Here is a 25,636-nt window from a genome sequence, read left to right as displayed (position 1 = left end):
TTTCCAGTGAGTTAGCATGGGCTGAGCTTTGTCCTTTTAAAATCTTGATGCTTTTCTCTGAAGAAAGCCATGTGTTCTCCATTCTAGTTAGAGGAAGATTATTACTATGACTTAACTAAAAGTACAGGAAAATCATAGTAAACGATAAACTACACAAAAACGCATGGTAGAAAGGGGTACCATAAAAGACACATGACAGCACCTGTTAGTGTTTGACCTGTGACCCTCATAACCTAAACTTTAGGTCTGCACAAGAAAATTTTCTCAAACTTCTCTAGCATTTCTAAAAAGTGAACAAAAGCAATAAATTCTGTCAATGCAGAAACATCTAGTTGCAGTACAAGTTTTAGATACTGTTCAGTCACTTGGCATTGTACTTTAAATGTAACTACTTCAGTTTAAGCTTTGATAGTTCAAATGCCGCTAATCTTTAACGGTGCTGTGTCCAGAATTTTTATGTCTAGCTTGATTTAATCAGCATAAATAATGCCTGGGTAGGACTAACTTCTCACCAATTCTGAGACTTCATAGTTTTAGTAGTTCTTGAAGGCACAGTGTACGATATATTTTAAGGCTTTTTGTGACTATTGACCTTTTGAATTGCACTTCGCTGGCTAGTAAGGTTTATCGTCTTCCTCTAGAAAAGAAATCATCTTGGTGTACTGCCCTATAATATGCTTTGAAAGATTCTGTAAAGCTTGATTCTGTTTATTGCATTGTTAAGCAAATATAGTTACATAAAAGACAAATGGCTTGGGAAATTTACTGTGTTCTACAAATGTAAAGCTAACAATGAAGTAGCTGTTACCTTTTCTCGTTAAAATAATTTGCGTCTTGATGTGGGATTCCAAACTGTTGCTGCTGACATGAGGCTTCTGTATGGTCCCATTTCGGCGTTTGGATTGTTCCACGTTCACTGATGCTGTAGAGCTGCCATTGTGGGAGAGGTGCAGTGTCCCAGAAGCGATGGGTACCACAACCCAGTTCAGATCGTGGCATGACACACACTCATTTCTAGGTCAAGCTCCCTGGGTTTTGAAGTCCAGGTCTAAACGTTCCTTATGATAGAGAGGTAGTTAGTAGAGGTGGGGAGAATGAAGTAGTTTCTGAGCCTTGCTGCTCTATAGTATGCAAGGTGATTGCATCTTTAAGGAAAAAGGAAAAAAGGGAATGTGGTCGTTTTAGGCATCCATGATGGATTTTGTAAAAATCCTCCTTGACTTTTTCTCTCCCTTCTGAGTGATCAGTAGCCCGGGTAGGAATTCTGCTTGTTGATGGCTATGCTGAAAGACTTCCCCAGATTGCGGCGTTCATATTTAAGCATTGACCAGCCTAAAATTTGATTCCTTCTCAATTTTCATTAGTAGGATAGTGCAAAATAAAACTGGGATTTTTTTGTCTACTAGCTGTCCGAGGCAAGGTCTACCACAATACTAGACTTCCATCTCCTAGGCAGAACACCATCAGTCCTCCCAGGAGCAGTGTTTGTGATCCGGAATACGTGCACACAAAACTTCATTATGCTGTACCTGTGGTATTTTATTGTATTTAGCAAGGAGGCTAGGAGTCAAACTTTTTGAAAAAGAACACCACCAATGTCCTGCATGAATTTAAAGTGATAGAACCTTACTTTCTACTTTTGTAAAGTAGAGATAAAATTCTCTTCATTACAGGATACTGAGGCTTCATTAATGTTTGTAAAAGCATTGTGAGATTTGTTGGATGCAAATACAACATAATTTTATTAAATCAAAATGAGATTTAAATTGACAGGAATCCCACTTTAATGAGTTCTAGGGAACAGGAATTTCATTAGTTTCAGTTTTCTTTTGGCTTACAAGAATAGAATTTTGGCAGTAGGAATACTAGACTTATTTATTTGAATTTAAACTCTGTAGGGGGCTTTATGAGATAGACATGACACTTGCAATATACTTACATGCTGCATCTCTACTGGCAAACCTCATAGCCATACTTCACTACTGGCACAGTTCCTCTCATGGTAGTAATTGTGAAATCTGTGATGTAAGGTAAGCTTGCCTGACTTACCGCTATGCTATCCATTTTAACCTTCAGTGTTACAGATTTTACCATTTATACTACCAAAAGAGGTCTGCCAGCAGAGAACTCTGGGGAACTACTAGTGTAGAGGAAAATAGCATATGGATGGTTGTGGGTTGCCTAAACCTAAAAGCCACAGTTGAACGCTTCAAGAAGGAAATTTAAGTCTTAGAGGGTGCAGAAATTTTTGAAAGGCAACTCTGTTTTTTTTTAAAAAAAAAAAAAAAAAAAGTCCAGCTGACCCATCTTGAAGGCCCCTTTCAAACTTATGTTAACTCTTTAATACCACAGGAGAAAGAATTTGTCTTATGACTGGCTATCTGAAAACCATATCACTTATTATGGTGGCTCCTTCTGCTACATTTCTGTACTGGAACTCTTTCGGGATCGCCTTTTCAGGCTTGAAAGGATGCACAGTAAATGTGACTATAAAGTGCTATAGATTGGAGAAATAATACTAATAATTATGCATGTAAATATAACAAAAATGATTTTTTTTGAATTCTCAAAACAGTTTATTGTAAAGCTTCCTTTTATTTCCTTTCTAGGATTCTACCAGTGTTGTGGCTGCTCTCTTTATAGACTTCAAAAGTTCCTTGCTTGCTCATCTACCAGTTCAGTTCCATACCCCAAGCAACTTCTTGATGATTGGACTTTTCCCAAAATCAAAGATCTATAAAACTTTTTATTCACAGGTAAAGTAAATTAAATACCATCTTGCTTAAAGTGTAACAAAAATACCCATATAATGTTCTATGTGATGAAAGGACAAAGGAAGATGTTTTAAGAAGCGAGATAAGGAGGTGGTTAGAGCATGGGAGTTGGGCTCCTAATATAGGATGAGTCACTGAGATTCACCATGGGATCTTAGGCAAGCCAGTTGACTTTCTTATGCCTCGGTCAGTGCAGCTATTAAGTAAAATCAGCACCTGACTAAAAATAAAATCAGATTCTGGATTTAAGATAAGCTCTCAAATCTCAACTTCTCAAAGTCTTAATATGACAAGTTAGAGGGTAGCAGTTTTCTGAAGGTGAGCATCCATTGTATCATCTCTTTCTGTTAGTGGTGTGACCAAGAGCAACTCTTCCACCCCTCCCCCTCACCTCAAGCTTCTGGAACTTAATTTGTAGACATTAAGGCCCAATAGACTCCCTGGGTCATCTAGTCCAGGTCCCAGGGCACGGGCCTTATATCTAGCTGCTAATCACCAGTGCCTTTTCTCCCAACAGTATGAGAGAAATGTGACTCTGTGCTTGATTCCTCAAATCTTGTGTGTGAGAAAATCTTTCTTAACTTTTGTACATGTTCCTAATGATAACTTTCAAATTATGATTGTCATTAGCATATTACCCCATAATCACTGTTAAAGTTATCACGTGTGTTCCCTTCTAGCCAATGAGTTTGGGTTGTAGAGTATAAAGGCTGTAATAGTCACATTTCAGGTATGGCACTGGTGTATATTTTTTGCTACAGTAATTATACTTAGTTTTCGTAGTATCTAAATCAATCATGATATCAAATCTATCTACTGAGTTAAAGATAATTTTAATGGCAAAGATATTTTTAACACAGAAGATATTTTTTATGAATATTTGAGACCAGTGCACTGTCTTCTCTGTAGAGGTAATGATAGCTTGCTTTTTAACATAGTACTCTGTATCTTCCCAATGTCCCCTTCCACTGCCTCCTGTTTCTTAAACTATTGGTTTAATTTGTGATATTCGCAATCCCTGGCAACCCAGAAATCATGAGTCCTCTTGTTTCTCTGGTTCCAGATTAGTAGTTTATCTAATTATTCGCCAAAGCATGTTGGTCAGTTAAACTTATCCTTATAGGAATCGTGAAGAAGCAGAGAAGCTCTCCTTATGAAAGAGGAGTCATAAGTCCTGGAAAAAGTTTTGAAGATCTTTTTAAATCTGATCATTAGAAAAGAAAAACTTACGAGTCAAGTCAGGGGAAAATGTTTGTATTTGAATAGCTTGTTCTTACCATTCTGTAATAGCGGCCTTTGGAAGTGTACTGTATCAAGTGATAGGTTTCAGAGTAGCAGCCATGTTAGTCTGTATCCGCAAAAAAAAAAAAGGAGGACTTGTGGCACCTTAATTTGTTAGTCTCTAAGGTGCCAATGCTCAAATTTGTTAGTCTCTAAGGTGCCACAAGTCCTCCTTGTATCAAGTGAGTTCTTCTACTGTTATCACTTACATTAAGAGGTCCTGATGCTTGAAATTGGAGTGGTTTGTTGCATATTTCTGATTATACACCTATGGATCATGATCCTAGGAGGTCTTTAAAGAAGATAAAAGCTTCATTTGTTTAGATTTAATACTGTCATGTACCCCTTCAATTGATAGTCTCACTCACAAAGTAGATTGTACTGGAAAGTGTGGAGAAGGCTGTGTTTCGTAAGGGACATTTTATAATCATTAACATATTTAGGTTCCGAGTCCAGCAGAACAGTCTGAGGATTTTAAGCAGGCCAGTAATATGTTGTCTTCAATAATAATGTCATAGTTTTTAATTTTATTGTATGCATTAGGATTTCAAAGTAAAACCATCAAGTGCTGAGATGCTAAATTGTTGTTGGAAGATTGTTCTCTTGTCTCATCTTTTTATGTCTCAGCAATTTATACTGAAAAGGGTGACTGTAGGTGTTGCCTTTACTTAGAGGATGGAAAGACCTAAAAATCTTCTGCAACGTCTGCTCCCGATTCCTCTAAATCTGACTTCTGGGCACACAGTGCCATTCAGGGTAGCATGACTTAGATTAATAAGATTTAAGCCATTGTCTCAGAAAGTTAAATCAGCACCTCACTAGAAGTAAAATCAGGTCAACGTTACAAAACACTTGACTTCAAAGGCAGTTGTACATAGATCGAACTAATTTCTTACATTCACCTTGGGATTGAAGAAACTTGTGGGAAGTGTTGAAAACAACTTTAGTCTCATGTTCCCTCTCATGGTCTGCTATGATTTAAAGGTTGAAGTTATTACTTCTGTTTGCACCATTTTGTCCCTTTGAACTGAACCAGTCCAGTGTTTTAGGTACCATATTCTAGTTACCACTGGAAGCAAAGGAAATATGGAGCTTCCTCCTTCTGTTTCAGGAGTTTAATATGATTCTTCTGTCATAACAGTGCATAAGTTTGTAGGCTTTTCATTGATACAAAACAAGCTTAGAGCTCTGAAACTGTTTAAATATCCCCTTCTGCTCACCGCAGTTCAGTAGTATGCAGGCAATAGGCATTGAGTCTTGTGTCTTTTCTCAGTGCAGAAGCCATTAATGTGAACTCTTCTGGCTTTTCATACCACTGTCCATTTTAGAGTTTCATTGTCCCTTCTAGTTTAAGGAAGCAGAAGAACCCTATATTCACAAAGAGGTATCTGATGGAATGGTATGACTGTCCTATATCTGCTCATCTATTGCGATGCTATAGACTCTAGAGGACTGTAGGGTTCCCTCCTCTCATATTAGGAACTGAGTTCTTAGAAAAAAGGCTTAGGCACTTTTATTCTTTTCAAAGTTGCAGGGCTTCCACATTCCTGAAGGAAGGGTACACATATCCAATTCCTGTCTTGCTACAAGAAACGGGATTGTAAATATTTAGTGATCATTAGCAATGAAAGTAGATGTATGACATGACGTGTATAATTATATCGTGTTTTAAGTGTGAATGGTCCTGCATTTGGTGAGAGACTATTTCACGTAGAAGTGTGATAGAACTGTATTATAGACCCATTTCTCAACTTGCTTGAGATATGCATTATTCATTGGCATAGTTTAGCAGCATTGGGGCTGAAAAGGAGCTAGCAGTTGATGGCCGAAGATATCTGTCTTCATTATGCTGGTACATCCGTTGTGAGACTGGCTTAAAATCTTGAAATTAGGGGTTGCAAGTCACATTCAGCCTCATTTCTCTTAGTAATGTGGATCATTGAAGACATAACTCTCAGAACTTCAATTTCAGGTAAACGTTTCTGGTTTGTCCATTTCATATGTCACACAGTTTAGCGTCCACAAGTAATGTCACAGCCCAGTTTGTTTGCCATTTAGTATACAGTTTCCCCTTTCTTTTTGCCTTGTCTCGGTCCCAGTGTGGTTAGTAGTGGGATGCTTATTGGAAATCTCAACTCTGCATCAGGAAGCTACCTGAAATCTGTATCCATTATTTTCCTGTAAATGCATGAGTACTGTTGACCATTTATTTGGCAGATCCCTGATTTTTTTGCTTCTGTTTTGCTTGCCTTGTGTGGGGTAAACATCTTTCCTTCCAAATATGTATGATTGTGGCTTCTCCTACCACTCAGCTTTCTCAGTCCTGGGATGGCTGGAGATGGTTGTTTAGTGAGGGACTTTTCTGTTTTAAAGAAAAGAAGCATTCTGAGTTGGCATTGTAGATAAGAGACTTAATTTGCTGTATGAAAGAATAATACTTTTAAAAGACTTAGATTGTTAATATACTAACATTTCAAATGTGTGAAAAGCAAATGAATCCAGTGTTGTGAGGCTTGTTTTTTTGTTTTATTTCAGGTTTTCTCCTCGTGGCAACAGACAAACTTAGGAGTATCTTTAAAGGTGGTCCAGGCAGATTTCCTATCTGTAGAACACAAGAGATTGTAAGTTGATGTTGCTCATCTTCGTGCATTCACGTATAATTATACATATAGTGTTGTGTTTTCTATTTAACATTCAGCCGAGCTATGTGACCTCTCAAGCACTGTAGAATGTTTTATAGCTGATTCACTTGAAGAGCCAGAATAATGATGAAATATTAGATGTTTTAGAGAGTTATAAGAACAATTTTTACTTTGCACTCATTTTTTACTAGAATTTACTACTTGGATATATGGATTAAAAATAGATGAAATTGTCAGGGTTTGTTTTGAACTAAACAAATAGTTGTGCTTATTTTAGATACTCCAACATGCAGAAGCTATATAATGCCTTGTCCTATCCCGATGGGGAAAGATGGAGCCAACTAAAAGTGTCCGCTAGCCTCCCAGAACTAGAGAGGTGAGGAGTTGGGTTTTTTGTAATTTCAAAAGATCACATGTTTCCAAGAATTATTGCAAAGAAGATGTCATATTTTAAGACCTATTGTTTCTCTAACCTCTTCTTACTAAATAATTATTATGAGATGTAAATATTAATACAGAGTTGGAATATTTTTCCCTCTCTGGGAGGTCTCTATTAAGGTCTACATCCAGTAACATGTTTTACTGTAGTCAAGTTACAGCTATTCTTGTGGAGGGGAAAAATCCACATTGTTTTGATTAGAAGATAATACAACTTTACTTTTAAAAGGTTTTTGCAACACTTTGCGGTCAGCAGTATAAGTCGTGAGCCAGTAATGAGAGCACACCTTCCTATTTTGTTACAACAGTCGGAAAGCATTCCTGTTAGCAAAGCAGAAAATGATAAGGTAAGATAGCGTAAAAACAAAACCCTTAAAACAACTTTTTAAAAAAAGGATAGGAAAAAAGTTGATAAAATACTGTACTTACACCTTCACTTCTGTTGTATGTAAAATGTAAACAAGTCTTTTGCTTTGCAAATCTATTTTGCACTGCATTTATTCAATTAGCCTTGCATTACATGCAGCTCTTTCAAAGGTTGGTTGTCCAATCACATTCGATTAACTGTAAAATATAAAAAAGACATGTATGTGACATATCTAAATAACTACATAACCAATGTTATATTTATAGCCATTGTGCTCCCTTCTCTCTGTCTTTCCACTGTTTGTTGCTTTCAGTGGTGGTGTTTTGTATTTAGGATTTAAGTTTCTAGGAGCAGGGAACTTGTTTTATCAGTTTGTGAGGTGTCTAGCATACTTTTGAGCACTTCAAGAAAAATAATCACAGTAATAATAATAAATATAACTTTTTCTTTTACTTTAGGTGGTTATCACTATTGTAACAGGGCTTCCAGGCTGTCACTCTAGTGATCTGTGCGCTTTCCTGGTCACTTTTAACAAGGAGTATGGAAGGTTAGTGTAGTTTTGGTTCTACTTTCTACAGCAGTCCTCGAAAAAGAAAAAAGCTGGTTGATTTTTCCATTTTTGTGCTGAACAGTTACTGTTATATTTAGGAAGAATGTTAAGTAATTAGGTTGCTAGCCATGGATTTGGGAGATATGGGTTCGATTCCCTGCCGTGCCACAGACTGTGTGACCATGAGCATTTCACTTAGTCTCTGTGTGCCTTGGTTCCCCATCCTGAAAATGGGAATAATAGCACTGTTACCTCACAAGGGTGTTGTGAGGACTTGTGCAGTAAAAATCGTGAGGCACTTAGATTCCAAAGTAATGGCTGGCGGGGGGGGGTGTCTCATAAGTATCTTAGGTAGGTAGATATTATTCTACGTTAAGAATGGGAATATCACAGATTTCACAAAAAGTTAATTCAGATGGCCAGTTGTGACTGCTGTATGTCCATTTGTTTGGGTTCTCTGAGACTGTTCAATTCATCTGTAGGATTAGCAGTATCTCCAAAAGGGCCAGATGAAACATTAAATGTTAGGCTAAAGTGACTGGTCACTTGGTGATTTTCTTTGTCAGCACTTTGAGAGAACAGGTAGAGAGATTTCATTGCTTGTTTCCTCTGGTGGTGAGTCTTAAAGCAAATATAACTCATCTTTTGTGTAAGAGATGAGAATATATTTGAAATCTAGCTAAAATATTGTTTTTAAATGTAGAATCTGCTTTAAAAATATTTGTTTGGTTTTGCTGACTTTTGCCAGACCAGAGAGAAATGTGTGACTTTTACCAACATATAGAGATAGGAAAGAATCATTTTAGAATTGTATCTTGTTTGAGTACTCAGCTCTGTACAAGATCAAACAAACAAACCCCTTTTCCTTTCCCCCAAAAGCTTATAATCTAAACATCTGGAATGTAGTCTCTGTAGTAAGGTGGCTCCAGCAAGTATTAACAAGACCTGGCTGGATGGGAATTTAGTAATTTTAAATTTTCAAGTAGTTCTCTGTCTGAGCCAAATGTAAAAATAAATGGTGGGGTTTTCTCTGTGGCTTGTTTTGGACCTTTTTATTTAAAGTTTGCAAACTGAGATAGTGCAGTGTCTGTAGTCCATGTGAGGGGTGTGCGTGTGTGTTTTGTTTTTATTGTAAACATGTAAGATTCTTTTGAAATGATTACTGCATAAAGCCTTATTTCATTACTTGTTTAAATGATAAAATTGGGGAAAATTTCATTGTAACAATATAACTGAAATTGTATCCTGTCCAAGATAGTTCAGTTGAGGTCCATACAGTGTCTCATGATCAGGAATCCTAGTTTTTCATGTTTAAAAAAAAAAAAAAAATCGCAAACCATAAAAATTTGTGGTTTTCCGCGATTAAAATGCAACGCTCAACTTTAGTTTCCCTAGCTACAAAATATAGTATAGTAAAATATAGGTATCAGTTGAACACGTTATATTGATATATTTACAATTTTAAGCAAGTTCGGAGCCTACCAGTGTCATCAATCGTTAAAATAAAATTTGAAAATTGCAAATTTTATTTCTCACTTATACCAAATACTTCTATGTCGGTATTGCATATTTTCAGAAGGTTTTTTTTAAGTACACAAAAAATAAAGCTCCTATTGTCAGCCCCAAGTGGTGGGACTCCTGCTGTCAACTGAAATCTTATTAAAAAATCTGTTTGGCCCAACAAGGTTGGGCTTAGGTTTATGTGGCACTCCTTTGTAATAAGGTTGGGCACCACTGGAATAAGTGACACTGGTACTTTAAATAAAATGTAGTTAATACTTAGTATATGTTTTTTTTTTTATTGACAAAATGCAAAAACTAAAGATTCTCTGTAAAAACTCAAATTCATAAAATCATAGAAGATTAGGGTTGGAAGAAACCTCAGGAGGTCATCTAGTTCAATCCCCTGCTCAGAGCAGGACCAACACCAACCAAATCATCCCCGCCAAAGCTTTGTCAAGCCGGGCCTTAAAAACCTCTAAGGAAGGAGATCCACCAGCTCCCTAGGTAACCCATTCCAGTGCTTCACCACCCTCCTAGTGAAATAGTGTTTCCTAATATCCACCCTAAACCTCCCCCACTGCAACTTGAGATCATTGGTCCTTGTTCTGTCATCTGCCACTACTGAGAACAGTCTAGCACCATCCTCTTTGGAACCCCCCCTTCAGGTGGTTGAAGGCTGCTATCAAATCCCGCATCACTCTTCTATTCTGCAGACTAAATAATCCCAGTTCCCTCAGCCTCTCCTCATATGTCATGTGCCCCAGCCCCCTAATCATTTTCATTGCCCTCCGCTGGACTCTCTCCAATTTGTCCACACCCCTTCCTTAGTGGGGGGACCAAAACTGGACACAGTACTCCAGATGCGGCCTCACCAGTGCTGAATAGAAGGGAATAATCACTTCCCTTGATCTGCTGGCAATGCTCCAACTAAGGCAGCCCAATATGCCGTTAGCCTTCTTGGCAACAAGGGCACACTGTTGACTCATATCCAGCTTCTCGTCCACTGTAATCTCCAGGTTCTTTTCTACCAGACTGCCTCTTAGTCTCTAAGGTGCCACAAGTACTCCTTTTCTTTTTGCCTCTTAGACAGTCAGACCCCAGCATGTAGCAGTGCATGGGAGTCTTCCTTCCTAAGTGCAGGACTCTGCAATTGTCCTTGTTGAACCTCATCCAATTTCTTTTGGCCCAGTCCTCCAACTTGTCTAGGTCACTCTGGACCCTATCCCTACCCTCCAACGTATCTACCTCTCCCCCCAGTTTAGTGTCATCTGCAAACTTGCTGAGGGTGCAATTAATCCCATCATCCAGATCATTGATAAAGATGTTGAACAAAACTGGCCCCAGGACGGACTGTCCGTTTTTCTGTGGCAAACGGATTTCCAGGATCCTTGCTCGTGATCACTCAACTTTATTGCTAACACACATATCAGAATTACTCTGGCACATTGTTTTGAAGATGCTATTTGACCTTGTTTCATATCAAAGAAGCCATTGACAGTAATTTAGAAACAGTAGGCTGATGCTGAAAAGACGTAAGCCTAAGTGAAAAGAAAAGGAGGACTCGTGGCACCTTAGAGACTAACAAATTTATTTGAGCATAAGCTTTCGTGAGCTACAGCTCACTTCATCGGATGCATTCCGATGAAGTGAGCTGTAGCTCACGAAAGCTTATGCTCAAATAAATTTGTTAGTCTCTAAGGTGCCACGAGTCCTCCTTTTCTTTTTGCGGATACAGACTAATACGGCTGCTACTCTGAAGCCTAAGTGAGTTTCTCCTTTCTTTCTGTATGGGACCAGAAATAGGGAATTACTTTGTACTGTCACAAATTTATTTTTGATGGCCATGGGGTCAAAAGGAAAAGAACAGAAATAAAATGGTATAAAGAGAAAACAGAACTGTGCTGATATCTCACTCAGTTTGATTTTTTCAGGTGGGTTGTTTATCGGCAGACTATGGATAGCCCTGAATGTTTCAGTGCTGCCCACTTTCAGCGTTACCTTTCAAGTGTTCTTGAGTCCCAGCAGAACCGCAGCACGCGTCAGTCCAGTTACGCTAGAAGGAAAATGAGGCTGTTGGTGGTCTTGCAAGGGTAAGTAGTTTGTCAAATACAAGAAGATTGATCATCAAGAGAGTACGCTGCTCTCAGTTCTGCTCTTCATATCTCCTAGGTTAAGCTATTTTGTAACTTGTAATTCCTGCCTTCCTTCATTGGAAGAAGGTATTTGTAAAATGGTGTGTCTTGGTTCATGTTCTGACAACAGTCAGGCTTGGCTTTGGCATTACTCCCTCCGGTAACCTGTTCAAGTGTCTGGAGCCCTCAACAGAGAATACTTCACCTCTGGCTCTCTCAGATTTCATCCCGAGTGCTGCTGATAGTATGTTTCTAGTGCAGCACAGCCTTTTAGTGGGTCATGATAGCAAGACACTCATCCTCCAGAAACTGATGAGAACGCACGACATTGGTATCCCACCCCTCCCCTTAATCCCACTTCACATATGGTGGCCAACCAAAGGTACTGATCTCCATTTTGAAAGCCCTTGATTTTTGGGGGATCTGAAGTAAATCTTATAAACTACTTTGAGAACTGCAGGTGGAAATTACTGTACCCGCTATAGCATTGTTTAATTTCTGGAGCGACAACTGTTGTGTTTACTGTATGCATGCAAGTGCCACAAAATACATACTTCTCTGTGTTACCCAGTAGATATCATTTATTTGTAGCGAAGAAAACAATAAGGTACAGCAAAAATGTACAACAGCTTTGTGCATCGTGCAGAAAAGCATGCTACCTGAACAAACATCCTACTTTTCACAATTAATTTTATATTTGAAGGTTGAGATACTGAAAATGTTTTGAAAAATATCCGTAGGGTGGAGTACCATCCCATTCCTCTCCAAGGGAAAACCTATTGTGTGGAAAATTACTTAAAAGCCTTAAAGGTTTTTGCTAGACTTTAATTTTGAATGTCTTGAAAATATTTAATTTCAGGAAGTAAGATGTAATTTAATTCTTTGAATACCACAGTTAGATCTTTCTTTGAAAAAGCATTGTAAATTTATTCTGAACAAGCAGTGCAAAAGGATTTTTAATAAATAATGTCAGGGTTTTGTGATCCAAATAAGCCATTCATTATTTTTTTCCTCAATGTGAACATAAAAGTTAAATTTTTGTGAGTGAGATTTTAAACACAAAAATAGATATATGTGAGCTATAAGAACTGTTGTTCTGCCTTTGCATGTATAGTACCTTAATAAATCCAAGTGAGGCTAAAGGCTTGTCTACATGAACATTTTGTTCTCTGCAAGCTGGTGTGTGAATCTACCCCACGCTAGCCTGCCACATACTAACTGTCCACGTGTGCTATGCTGAAGCACACTGACAGTTCACTGACAGCTTTGAAACAGGGGTGGATTAAAGTGCATTAATGAACGGATAGCACATATCAGCAGGGTCCATATGGACTGTTAGCGCACGGCAGGCTAGCATGCGGTAGATTCATACACCGGTTTGAAGCAAACTAAATGTTCATGTAGACAAGCCTGAGTTGTATTTGCTATGAGAACCATAGTTTAGGATTTCATGTCTCTTGGATTTAAAAACTCTCAACCTTTAACCTAAATTTGCATAAATCAAGAAACAAATAAATCTACACATGTTTGTTTTTATGTCATTTGTTCTTATTCAGATAAATACATGTGAACATGCAACAGATTTTGCTGTTGAATGTTCTGATACTTTCTCTGATCCAGAGTGGACTGCGCCCAGCAGAGCATGCAAACTCTGAAACTCTGGTTTAGAACTGGTTGTGAAGAACAAAACCATATTCAGTTAAAACTGTCGGGGGAATTTTAAGTAGGCCTTGGTCAGATTCTATTTCACGTAAAAGTGCCTAGTCTTGTGGGGGGAAAGCTATTAGATCTTTAAAGAACATGAGTGGATAGAATCTCTGCTTTTATATATATCCTCTGAAAGATGACCACTTCAACAGCACGCGTTAGCACCATGGTGGGAATTGGTCCGTCTCGAATCAGAAGGAAGGGTGCTGTTTGTTCTGTCATTGGCACCGCACTTGGCAACGTATTCAGGGGTTTGTTCCCCGAGTAATTAAATCTTGTCCGCCCTGTTGCTGCCAGGAGTGTAACAGTTTCAACTAGTGAAACGCAAATTGTCTTCACTGATAAATGTTCTAATCCTTTAAAGAAACGTGCTCTTCATTTGGATTTAATATCTATGATTACCTCAGCATTCCCATCAGATAATTTACATGTAAGATTAAATTGAAACAATTTTTTCCATCTTGGTTTAGAAGTAATATTCATTTCTAAACCAGATAATACAGTAGTGGGTACCATTATAGGAGTCTAATGCGACCTAATGCGCTTAGTGGGGACATGCATGATCAACTGTATAAAATCGGTTGCTAAAGATCAACTTCTATAAATTCTAATTCTAATTTCGTAGTGTAGACATGCCTTAAGTCATAGCGTTTCGGCTTTTCAAGTGTACAATATTTGAAAAGGATACTGTTAGGTAAACTCATGTACATTGGTCACCACTAAACTCTTTACTATTTTGTTTTGTCTAGTTTCCATTATTGGGAACATTAGAATAGCGTTCAGTGTAAAGATTCTCATGCTGATTGTTTTGTAGTTTAAGAAAAACTAATTATTTCTTAATATATGCCTACAAATTACCTTGGTGTCAGATTCTTAACTGTTACTAATATATTTTACATTGTTTTGGCTGTGATCACGGTTTGCTTTTCATCATGGATAGTAAAATAGAATAGTTAGGTGAACTTTGCTTTATACCACAGGTAAATTCTCTGGGTTTAGGTTTAAATTTCTAAAACCACATCTTGCCAAAAGTCTGAAGCTGAATCTACGCTAGAGAATTCTAAAAAGTTTGCAGCGTGGGCTGGTAGATCTTAGACTTCCCACATTTTGTTGGGAGTTGAACTCTGGGCGTCGATTGGTACAGAGAAACCCAATTATTATTAATATAATTTGAGGACTTTATTTTAATGCCAGTGAAATAAAGGATAAGAGATAATTTGCCTAAAAGTTAATACTTAATCATAAACTCAGTTTAGTCAATTTCATTTATTTTGTTCTCATGCACTAGTACAATGTGGCAACGTTTGCGTTACAAACACAGCGGAGGAATATTTCAATTCAAGTGGAATGTTTTAAGTCGGAATTCTTAAAGAAATGTCATAGAAACATTTCTGTTGGCATTGGGTTTTGTACTTTCTTTACAAAACCTACAATTTGGACTTCAATCAAATTTATGGTGTTAGTTTAAGTCTTCAGTTAACATGCACATCGTTTGCAGAAGGCATAATGTGAATTTCTTCCTATCTTGTTGTTTCTGTGCCTCTTGAAAGCAGACGTTTACACTTATTCAGTGTTAAGTTCATAATAGTGCATTGTGCAATAGCTGTCAGTAATTTCTGATGGCACTTCTCTTTTCTTTGTGTAAGTAAATATCTGAGTGCCTAAATTTCTTGCATACTGAATTGTGTACCAAGCATTTTCTTAGAACTTTAGTAATTTCTTTTGATTAATTGTTGACATGGTTCTTGTATTTCTGTCACTTCACACTTCTTCACTTTGTTCTCTTTGCAGATATACAGATGTTATTGATGTTGTACAGGCACTGCAGACTCACCCTGACCCTGATGTGAAGTCCTCTTTCATCATAGGAACAATTTCTACTTGCGTAGAACCACTCAGCTGCTATATGGAACATAGGTACATTAAAAAATCTGAATTGTTTTGTGTATTGTTTGTGTATATATAGTTTGGTCTGTTCTAAAACCTTGTGAGAATGATGCAACCATATTATGCTGTGTTGCTTGTGCACAGCTGAGCTGGCTTACTGTGTTGTAACTTCAATAAATATTCTTGTTTTAAGTTTACATAATTTTAACAGAGCTTTTAAATGCAGCTTGATTTATACATTTAATGTAGGATTGTCATCCACTGGAAAAGCAAAATTTTGTTCTCAAAAGGTTTAACTTGGGAAAAGAAATTAATGTCATCTGTGGATTATGTAGGAACAAACAAAGAGAGAAACAGATTATAGTTGTTGTTTTTTACAAAGCCCATAAATCATTGTAGTGATTCTTCAGTGAATCTTTCTTATTCCTTCATATTGCCAGACAATAAGAAACTTTTATTTCAGTTTGGGTACCTGATTAATTATTACTTTTTGTTTTCTTAAAGTCAGCTATCAAATGAAGACACTACACATTCAAGATGTGAATTTTCTTGGTTTCGAATTTTACAGAATATAGTGGCAAAAGATGGGAGAGGAAATTCTGGAAGTGTTAGTTGCGCTTCTTAGGTTATTTTCTTTAAAATTGGCACGCAGCCAAGCAACTAACACTTTAAATAGCAAAATACACTTCATAAACTCTTCCCATGTGCCCAGCCCAAACTGCAGAGATGACAAAAACTTGATACTTTATTAAAATGCTTTTCAGGGGATGTGGAACAGAGCTGATTTTAAGACTCCGTGATCCTAGATATAAGCACTACACACCATTTTTACAGCTATTTGTGACCTCAGTAAACAGATTGGTGAATTGAAACACATGAATTCTATCTCTTTGAGTAAATACCAAGTGCCTCCACCATAATCTTTCAATTTGACATAGATAATGTTAACCACAAATGAAGGTTATTACTATAAATATTTCATTAAGAGTATGATGAAAGAATTGCAGGTTATCTCCTGAAGTGAAGTAGCTGTTGATGGCAAAGACATAGCCCATGTAGTGTCTATTTCTGCCTCACTTTGAAGCTTCCTTCTGTAAGAGCTTGCAAAAGAACAGAATCTGGCAGACCTAAAATGGCTTTATGCTGCAATCGGTCTTTCTGAGTATGGAAGCTTTGAGAGTTCCAGAAGAGTACATTGTGTCTTGCTGTCTGATCTGAATCTTTTGTATTTACAAAAAGAACCTCTTGTCCTCCAAAGTTTAATTACTGTAGGTATCCAATGGAGGGCTTTCTTTTGTTCTAGAATATTACCCCTTTTCTTGAGCTTGTTAGAGGTTTGATGAAGTTGATAAATGGTGTCACTGCTGTGCATTTTGGTAAAATGCACCAAATACAAATCCTGCCCTAAAAAGCTTATGATGTATTCTAAAGGCACAACCCAGAAATACAACAGTAACTCATGTTTAATACTGCACTTTTTCAAAGTATATACCAATCTTTTACTAATTAACTCAGTGTAATACCAGATAGACGAAATAGAACAGAAAATAGTCCCTGAAACAAGAAAGCTTCATAAAATTAGTTTTCCAAAAGTGCTTAGAGGCAGGGAGACCACTTAGTAAACATGACTTGGAAGGCTATTCCAGGCCATGGGATAGCATAAAAGAAGTCTTGAAGATGGGTCAGGGTGGTGACGCCATGTTAAGTCTAATAGTAGGCAATGTTCAAATGTCTGGGAGTCTTCAACTTGACACAAAGATTATTCTTGTGTTAGGGCTCGATTTAGATTATTGATTAGATGTTGGATACCCAGTCTCAATCAGTTTATTAATGAAAGATAAATCAGTGTTGTTACAGAAAAGGTTAATACTTCATTCAATCCTGGGAGCAGGTTTGCAACTGACACTTGCTGTTCCAAAGTGATTATAAAAACTACCTGCTATATTAGCTATTTACCACAAACTAAAATCGTTAATTATTACAGACTCTTCTTATCTGACCTAGTGTCTTCCTCCTGTTTTTCAGGGTGTAGACACCTACCCCAATTACTTCTAGCACCTTACCTAGTTAAAGACACCTGTATTGATTATCCCAATTATCCTAGCACATTTTTTGTATTTTGCATCACTTCTGAAAGGTTCTGCATATGAAACAAGGGTTACATGTGGTTCACGTGCTAATAAGGTTTCACAGTGAAGCTTCTGTTAAATGAAAAGCATGCTTGAATTTGATTCATAGTTAGTATAAATGCAAAGAATAGAAAGCCGCCTAGAAATAGATAGTATTGGGTAACTGTTGGTAGAGAGCATCCGTTTGTACCGTAATTTTTAACATTAAGATTTCTTCTTTAATTTTCCAGATTCCTTTTTCCTAAATTCCTGGATCAGTGTTCACAAGGTAATTAAACTTTGTTTTTTGGGAAATGATGCAGAACAAAACCTGTCAATACCTGGGCTTTAAATGTTGCTTAAAGCAGGCATTTCTGACTTTTTCAGCCTAAGGGCCAAACATGTATTTTGCAGAACTGTCAAGAGGCCAGTATGAATACTTTGAGGTACATTCTTTGTCCTAAATAGTTGCTTTCGATGCCTCTCTCTCCACAATAGATCACTTGGGAGGGAGGAATGGCTGGAGAATAATGCATTCCAGCTATCCGCAGATGGAGTGTGGTCCCTAGGGCGCTGTCGTCAGCCAGCACAATGTAGAGCAGCCTCCTGGCTGCTGTAACCTGGGCTGACAGAGAATCAACAAGCAAAAACTAACTGTTAGTTCTCGGTTCCTACTAATGTCCTTCTCTCCTGGACCTCAGTGAACGGAAGGGGAGTCAGCCTTACCTGGGCACCCCTTAGGCTCAGGCAGAGTCAGGCATGCTCTTGTAGCCTAATGCAATTTAGAGCTAACCTCTTTTTCCTCCTTTGTGATGCAGCTGGTGGGGGCACATGTGAGCTGTGCAGTGGAAGGTGTCCTCCCACTTCCTTCCTTCCTTTCTTCCCATCCTGAGCCCCTCTCCACCCCCACACCCTCCAACTTCCAAACAGGAATTATTCAGATGCTTCAGTTTAAAAAGCAGAGCATGGCTCATGGACTAAGTTCCCTCTAAGCTGTGTGGCTGCTCAGCTGCCCATTAAGCCCTGTGCAGGGGCTCAGGGCTGGGGCTGGGAGAGCCCCTCCCTGCCGGCCCCAGCACAGACCTGCCATGGCCGGGGGAGAGGTGCCCCTCCCTTGGCCAGGCCCAGACCCAGGCCTGCTAAAGCTGTCACAGCTGGGGATAGGTGCCTGTCAACCGGTCCCAAGCTGCTGGGGAGAATCCTCTTTCCCCACTGCAGCCCCGGGGCAGCCTGTATCCCAAAACCCTCATCCCTGGCCCCCACCCCAGAGACCCCCCTGCACCCCAACCCTCTTCCCACACCATAAACCCCTCATCCCCAGCTCCACCCCAGAGCTCGCACCAACAGCCAGAGACCTCACTCTCCCACACCCCAACCCTCTGCCTCGGCTCTGAGCCCCCTCCCACACTCCAAACGCCTCGGCCCCACCCCCACCACATTAATTTTGTTATGTGCACCAATATGAAAGTGATGTGTCACACATCACCTCCATATTGGTACACATAAAATGCATTCCACATGTGGATGTAAAAAATTAGCGGGAATACTGCTCATGGATCATCTTTTTTATTCATAATCAAAGGGCTTGTCTTCACTACCGGGGTCAGTCAACCTGAGGTACACTACTCCAGCTATGTGAACAACATAGCCTGAGTCAGTGTAGATTAGGCTGATTTACCCCGGCATCTTCACTGCACTGCGTTAACGGGAGATGCCCTCCAGTCCACTTACCTTAATCTTCTCAGGACGGTGGAATACCAGGGTCGACTGGAGAGTGCTCTGATGTCGAGTTAGCGGGACTTCACTCGACTTGTTAAATTGACACCCGTTGCATTGATTTGCAGTGGTGTCAATCTGCTTCCTAACTACCTTGACAGTCGCAGATTAGGCACCGCTACTCTAGACATCACAGAAAAATTTATAATAATTTTCAGTCACTCCACGTCCTTGCGTATTGGACTCAAAGAACTGAGTAAAAATGTGTACAATGTGAATTTTGACTTATGAAAGTCACCTGTGCATAAAGGTAAGTATTGAAATTGCATTGAAACCTACAACAGTTATTACTTTTTCGTAATACTGAAAGAGCTTGTGAAAGTAGATTGTTGTCCAGTAGCTGTAGCTAAATAAGAAATACTCTGCTTTAATACAGTATTAACGTTTGATTCTACTCTGAAAAGTGATTAAAAATGGCACCATGTTCAAAAGATCCGGTTTGTGGTGGTATTCAGTCACATCTGCTTGCTTTGAAACAAAAGCATGTGTTTACTACTATTTTCTCTGGTCACAATGGGAGGCCAGAACAGCTGTGGGTATGAGTTGGGTTCTGTCCCTTCTCATATCTCCTCAAGCAAATAGTTATGTAAGTTCCAAATGGGAGACTACATTCAGTAACACCACCTGTGCAATCCCATTGAAAACTATAGTGGTACCTGTTAAACATGTTGAGAATAATGGTGTTGCATAAATTATAACTGTTTTTCTAAGTGAAAAGAGATTTTTTTTTTGCCAGCCTGCAAATTCAACCTGAGATATGAAAGTCAGTCTCTGTTCTTACAGATCATGAATGGTAGGAAAGATTCTGCAGACCATTTTCTGCCTTCAGTTACGCCTGTGGAGTTCACTGTATTAAACTCCCTTCACTCTGGCCTTGACATATACAGTCTATCCTATTCATATCTATTCAGAATGTTGCTGCAAAGTCCATTTTCCCAGTCTGTTGCTTTGACCATGTCACCCCTCTTTTTGCATCCCTTCTCTGGTTCCCCTTCTCAGTTGCATCAAACATAAGCTGCTTGTCTTCACTTAAAAGGTCCTTTACAGTCAACTTATCTTTCCCCTCCTTACCTCTCAGTTGCTGTTGAGTTGTGGACACTCTGATCAGCCAGCCTCTATTGCCCACTCGTTTAAATTCTCAAATAAGTACCTTCCTGCTTTCTCTCATGCTTCCTCTCTTGCTTGAGGAACTCCCTGTAAACATCTGCCAAGCTACTTCATTATTCGCTTTCAAATCGCTCCCCAAAGCTTTCCTTTGCCATGATGCCTACAAAAACTTGACAGTGGTTAAGCTGCTGGTGTGCTGTGACCATTGCCTATCATCAGTATTGTCTCACTGTTTCCTTGTCTTCCCCAGTCTGTCTGTCTATCAATCTGTCACTTGCTTTTAAGCTCTTTGGGGCAGGGACTGTTTTCGTTCTGTGTTTATACAGTCCCTTGTTCAGTGAGGTTGTGATCCATGACTTGGGCTCCTAGGGGTTACAGTAATACAAATAATAACTGGGGACAAACAGTTGTTCTTGTAGCTGTTTTGATGTAGAATTCTGTTATTCCTGTGTCGTAACAGACTACATCATCCTTCCCAAGTATGTTCGCTCTTCAGTGCTGAGAAATAGTAGCAAAAACGTTATTTTAATCACAAAAGTAAACTGAAGTGACTCGGGACTCTCAAAGGAAGCAAATCTGAGTGAGAATGGGATGATGACCATTATGGAAAGTATTATGATGCCATTATATAAATCTGTGGATTTTTTCTTCATCTGAGATACAATGTTCAGTGCTAAATTGCAGAATTAAAGGGAATACAGAAAGGAGCAACAAGAATTAAGGACATGGGAAAATTCTGGTACAAAGATTGAGAAGATTGGGATTGTGTAATTTAGAGATGAGTTGAATAGGAAGGGATATGGTCGAAGTATATAAAATAATGATACTGAGAAGCTACAGTCAGAACTTCTATTACCTCTGTTTGTTAGCATAAGAACAAAGAGACAATTAAATTAAAAAGTGGAAAATTCAGAATTGATAAAAAAATAAAATCCGTATTTAGACATAATTAGACTGTGGAACTCATTGCCACATGATGTTAAGACCACTAAGTCAGCAAGATTCAAAGAGGGATTGAACATTATGGATAATTAAAATATCCAGAGTTGTTTATAAAAATATTAAAAGTGGGGGGGGAAATTGGAGGAATACAAACCACCTGCTTCAAGCCATTCTATCAGGAGTAAGGAGGAGACTCCCCTGATGGTAATTACCCAACATCTGCTTGCTGCAGGGTTTCTTGCACCTTCCTCAGAAGTATCTGCTTGAACGGTCATTGTCTGAGACAATATACTGAACTAGATGGACCAGGGGTCTAATCCAGTAGGGCAAAGCCTATGTTCTGAAGAAGTTGCCATTTTCACATTATTTTTCAGAGGAAAAACTGCACATTTTAAAATAAGGAAATCTGAACACTAAATATAATCAGAGCTGAGTTTTGCCTGAGGCATTGTTCTGTTGCCTTTAGGATTTTGCGTGCCTCTGATGTCGCACGTTGTTTTTTCCTCCTTTGTATGGACCATATTTGGCTATCTTGCATGAAAACTCCTGTTTTAGGCATCAGTAGGCACAATAGCTTGATCTATTAACCTTTATTACTAGATGTACAGTTCTTTTCCATAGTCTAATCTCTGTACTTAATGGATATGTGTTGCTATTATAAAATCATATTATTTAACATGATTGATACTCACAGTAATTAATAGGTCTGGTCAGAAGTGGATTGGCAGAACTGTGATGGGAAATTTACCCAGCACCTGGCAATACTATGTAACCTTTAAACAGTTCTATTTCAGTTCCTTCCTTGCATAAGCTTTTAAAAATTGCCCAAACTCTTTGACATAAGAGCAGCCAATACTGGGTCAGACCAATGGTCCATCTAGCCCAGTATCTTGTCTTCCAACAGTAGCCAGTGCCTGGTGCTTCAGAGGGAATGAACAGAACAAGCAATCATTGAGTGATCCATCCCATGTCTTCCATTCCCAGCTTCTGGCAGTCTGAGACTAGGGGCACTCAGAGCATGGGATTGCATCCCTGACCATCTTGGCTAGTAGCCATTGATGGATTTATTCTCCATGAACTTACCTAATTCTTTTTTGAGCCCTGCTGTAGTTTTGGCCTTCATATGGCTATTTGTAGGTGGTGTCGGTTAGAGGGCTTTTAACTTCCCTGATATCTGTTGGAAGACTATTGCAGCAAAACATGATACATCCTGCAAATTCTTAGTATGTGCAGGCGACAGCTTTGAGTCAGAAAGTTGAGGAAACAAGTAGGGGGTCTTCCATTTTGGATCTGGTTTTGACCAACAGTGATGAATTAGTTGCGAATGTGAAGGTGGTCGGGAACTTGGGAGGAAGTGATAATGATCTGATAGTATTCAAGATCCTATGGAAAGGAGCATGTGAGAACAGCAAAACAAGGACAATGGACTTCAGACAGGTGGATTTCACCCGACTCAGAGAAACAGTAGGCGAGGTCCCATGGGAAGACCAATTAGGAAGAAAAGAAGTTGAAGGGGACTGGCAGTTCTTAAAAGATGCAATACTAGAGGCTCATCATCAAACTATTCTGACACAGAGGAAAGATGTGCAGCCACACTGGCCTCCTGTGGCTCTTCTCAAGTTGCTTTTCAGCAATCTAAAAACCAAAAGGGATACATGCAGGAAATGGAAGGAGGCATGTCACCAAGGACGTATACCTGGGAATAGCCCAAATGTTTAGGGACAAAATCAGGAAAGTCAAGGCAAAGAATGAGTTACAGCTGGCAAAAAATGTTAGAGACAACAGGAAGCAGTGGATGTATTGTATTAAGCAGTGGATGTATTGTATCTTGACTTTAGCAAAGCTTTTGACACGGTCTCCCACAATATTCTTGTCAGCAAGTTAAGGAAGTATGGGCTGGATGAATGCACTATAAGGTGGGTAGAAAGTTGGCTAGATTGTCGGGCTCAACGGGTAGTGATCAATGGCTCCATGTCTAGTTGGCAGCCGGTGTCAAGTGGAGTGCCCCAGGGGTCGGTCCTGGGGCCGGTTTTGTTCAATATCTTCATAAATGATCTGGAGGATGGTGTGGATTGCACTCTCAGCAAATTTGCGGATGATACTAAACTGGGAGGAGTGGTAGATACGCTGGAGGGTAGGGATAGGATACAGAGGGACCTAGACAAATTGGAGGATTGGGCCAAAAGAAATCTGATGAGGTTCAATAAGGATAAGTGCAGGGTCCTGCACTTCGGACGGAAGAACCCAATGCACAGCTACAGACTAGGGACCGAATGGCTAGGCAGCAGTTCTGCGGAAAAGGACCTCGGGGTGACAGTGGACGAGAAGCTGGATATGAGCCAGCAGTGTGCCCTTGTTGCCAAGAAGGCCAATGGCATTTTGGGATGTATAAGTAGGGGCATAGCGAGCAGATCAAGGGACGTGATCGTCCCCCTCTATTCGACATTGGTGAGGCCTCATCTGGAGTACTGTGTCCAGTTTTGGGCCCCACACTACAAGAAGGATGTGGATAAATTGGAGAGAGTCCAGTGAAGGGCAACAACAATGTTTAGGGGTCTGGAACACGTGAGTTATGAGGAGAGGCTGAGGGAACTGGGATTGTTTAGTCTGCAGAAGAGAAGAATGAGGGGGGATTTGATAGCTGCTTTCAACTACCTGAGAGGTAGTTCCAGAGAGGATGGTTCTAGACTATTCTCGGTGGAAGAGGACAGGACAAGGAGTAATGGTCTCAAGTTGCAGTGGGGGAAGTTTAGGTTGGATATTAGGAAAACCTTTTTCACTAGGAGGGTGGTGAAACACTGGAATGCGTTGCCTAGGGAGGTGGTGGAATCTCCTTCCTTAGAAGTTTTTAAGGTCAGGCTTGACAAAGCCCTGGCTGGGATGATTTAATTGGGTATGGGTCCTGCTTTTGAGCAGGGGGTTGGAGTAGATGACCTCCTGAGGTCCCTTCCAACCCTGATATTCTATGATATTCTATGATTCTATGAAGAGGTTCTTGAAATATGTCAGACAAAAAGAGAAAGGATGGTGTGGATCCACTGCTCAATGGAGAAGGTGAGCTGGTAACGGAAGATAATAGGAAAGCATGCAAGTCGTGGGAGGTGATAGTACTTCTCTACTCGGCACTGTTTAGGCCTTTGTTGGAGTACTGTGTCCAGTTATGGTCACCAGTGTATAAGAAGGATGTAGAGAAACTGGAAAGGATCCAGAGGCAAGCGAAAAAGATGATCATAGGGATGGAATGCAAGCCACGCAAGATAAGGCTAAAGGAACTGGGTATGTTTAGTTTGGAAAAGAGGCGATTAAGGGGGAACATGGTAGCGATCTTCAGATACTTGAAAGGCTACCTTAAAAAGATGAAGAAAAGTTGTTCTCTTTTGCCACAGAAGGCAGGAGAAGAGGCAGTGGGTTCAAACTACAGCATAGCAGATTTAGATGAAATCTTAGGAAAAACTTCTAACTGTAGAACAGTAAGACAATGAAATAGACTATCTCGGGTGGTTGTGGAAGGTTCTTCATTGGAGATTTTCAAAAGGAGGCTGTATAGCCATCTGTCTTGGATGGATAGACGCAACAAATCCTACACCTTGACAGGCAGTTAGACTTGATGACCCTTGCAGTCCCTTCTAACCCTGTGATTCTATGATTCACAACATCCCCTGGCAATGAGTTCCACAGGTTTACTGTGTGTTGTCTGAAGAAGTACTTCCTTATGTTTGTTTTAAACCTGCTTGTTAACTTCATTGGGTGACCTCTGATTCTTGTGTTTATGTGCAGGAGTAAATAACACTTCCATATTCCATTTCTCCATGCCATTCATGATTTTATACACTTGTATCACATCCCCCTTTAGTCATCTCTTTTCCAAACTGAACGGTCCCAGTCTTTTTAATCTCTCCTTATATGGAAGCTGTTTCATACACTGTAATTTATTTTTGTTGCCCTTCTCTGTACCTTTTTCAATTCTAATATTTTTTGAGATGGAGTGACCAGAACTGCATGCAGTATTTATGGTGTGGATGTACCATTGATTTATGTAGTGGCATTGATATTTTTTGTCTTATCTATCACTTTCCTAATGGTTCATAACATTGTTAGCTTTCTTGACTATCTTTGCACGTTGAGTGGATGTTTTCAGAGAACTATCGACAGTGACTCCAAGATCTTTCTTGAGTGGTCACACTAATTTAGAGTCCATCATTTTGTATGTATAGTTGGGATTATGTTTTCCAATGTTCGTTACTTTGCATCTATCAACATTGAAATTCATCTGCCGTTTTGTGGTATCCCTTTGTAATTCTTCACAGTCAGCTTCAGCCTTAACTCTATTGGGTAATTTTTGTATCCTCTGCAAACTTTGCTACCTCACTGTTCACCCCTTTTTTCCAGATCATTTATGAATATTGTGACAGGGTCAGGCTA

At 39.3% G+C, this 25,636-nt stretch overlaps 1 protein-coding gene across 2 annotated transcripts in view; it reads left to right on the top strand.

Moving 5' to 3' along the window:
- Positions 1–25,636, top strand: part of DNAAF9 (dynein axonemal assembly factor 9) — a 136,828-nt gene that overhangs the window by 87,838 nt on the left and 23,354 nt on the right. For both annotated transcript variants that reach the window (XM_077816038.1, XM_077816037.1), the window contains exons 22-29: positions 2,610–2,756; positions 6,591–6,676; positions 6,975–7,073; positions 7,365–7,482; positions 7,961–8,049; positions 11,487–11,645; positions 15,186–15,311; positions 17,641–17,678. In XM_077816038.1, the coding sequence (XP_077672164.1) occupies positions 2,610–2,756; positions 6,591–6,676; positions 6,975–7,073; positions 7,365–7,482; positions 7,961–8,049; positions 11,487–11,645; positions 15,186–15,311; positions 17,641–17,678 (862 nt within the window). The remainder of the gene's footprint in view (positions 1–2,609; positions 2,757–6,590; positions 6,677–6,974; positions 7,074–7,364; positions 7,483–7,960; positions 8,050–11,486; positions 11,646–15,185; positions 15,312–17,640; positions 17,679–25,636) is intronic.

Source organism: Eretmochelys imbricata, chromosome 4 (genome assembly GCF_965152235.1).
Source record: "Eretmochelys imbricata isolate rEreImb1 chromosome 4, rEreImb1.hap1, whole genome shotgun sequence".
Lineage (NCBI taxonomy): Eukaryota > Metazoa > Chordata > Testudines > Cheloniidae > Eretmochelys > Eretmochelys imbricata.
Note: the sequence above shows the minus strand (reverse complement) of the source record. Positions and strands in the feature narration are given on the sequence as shown.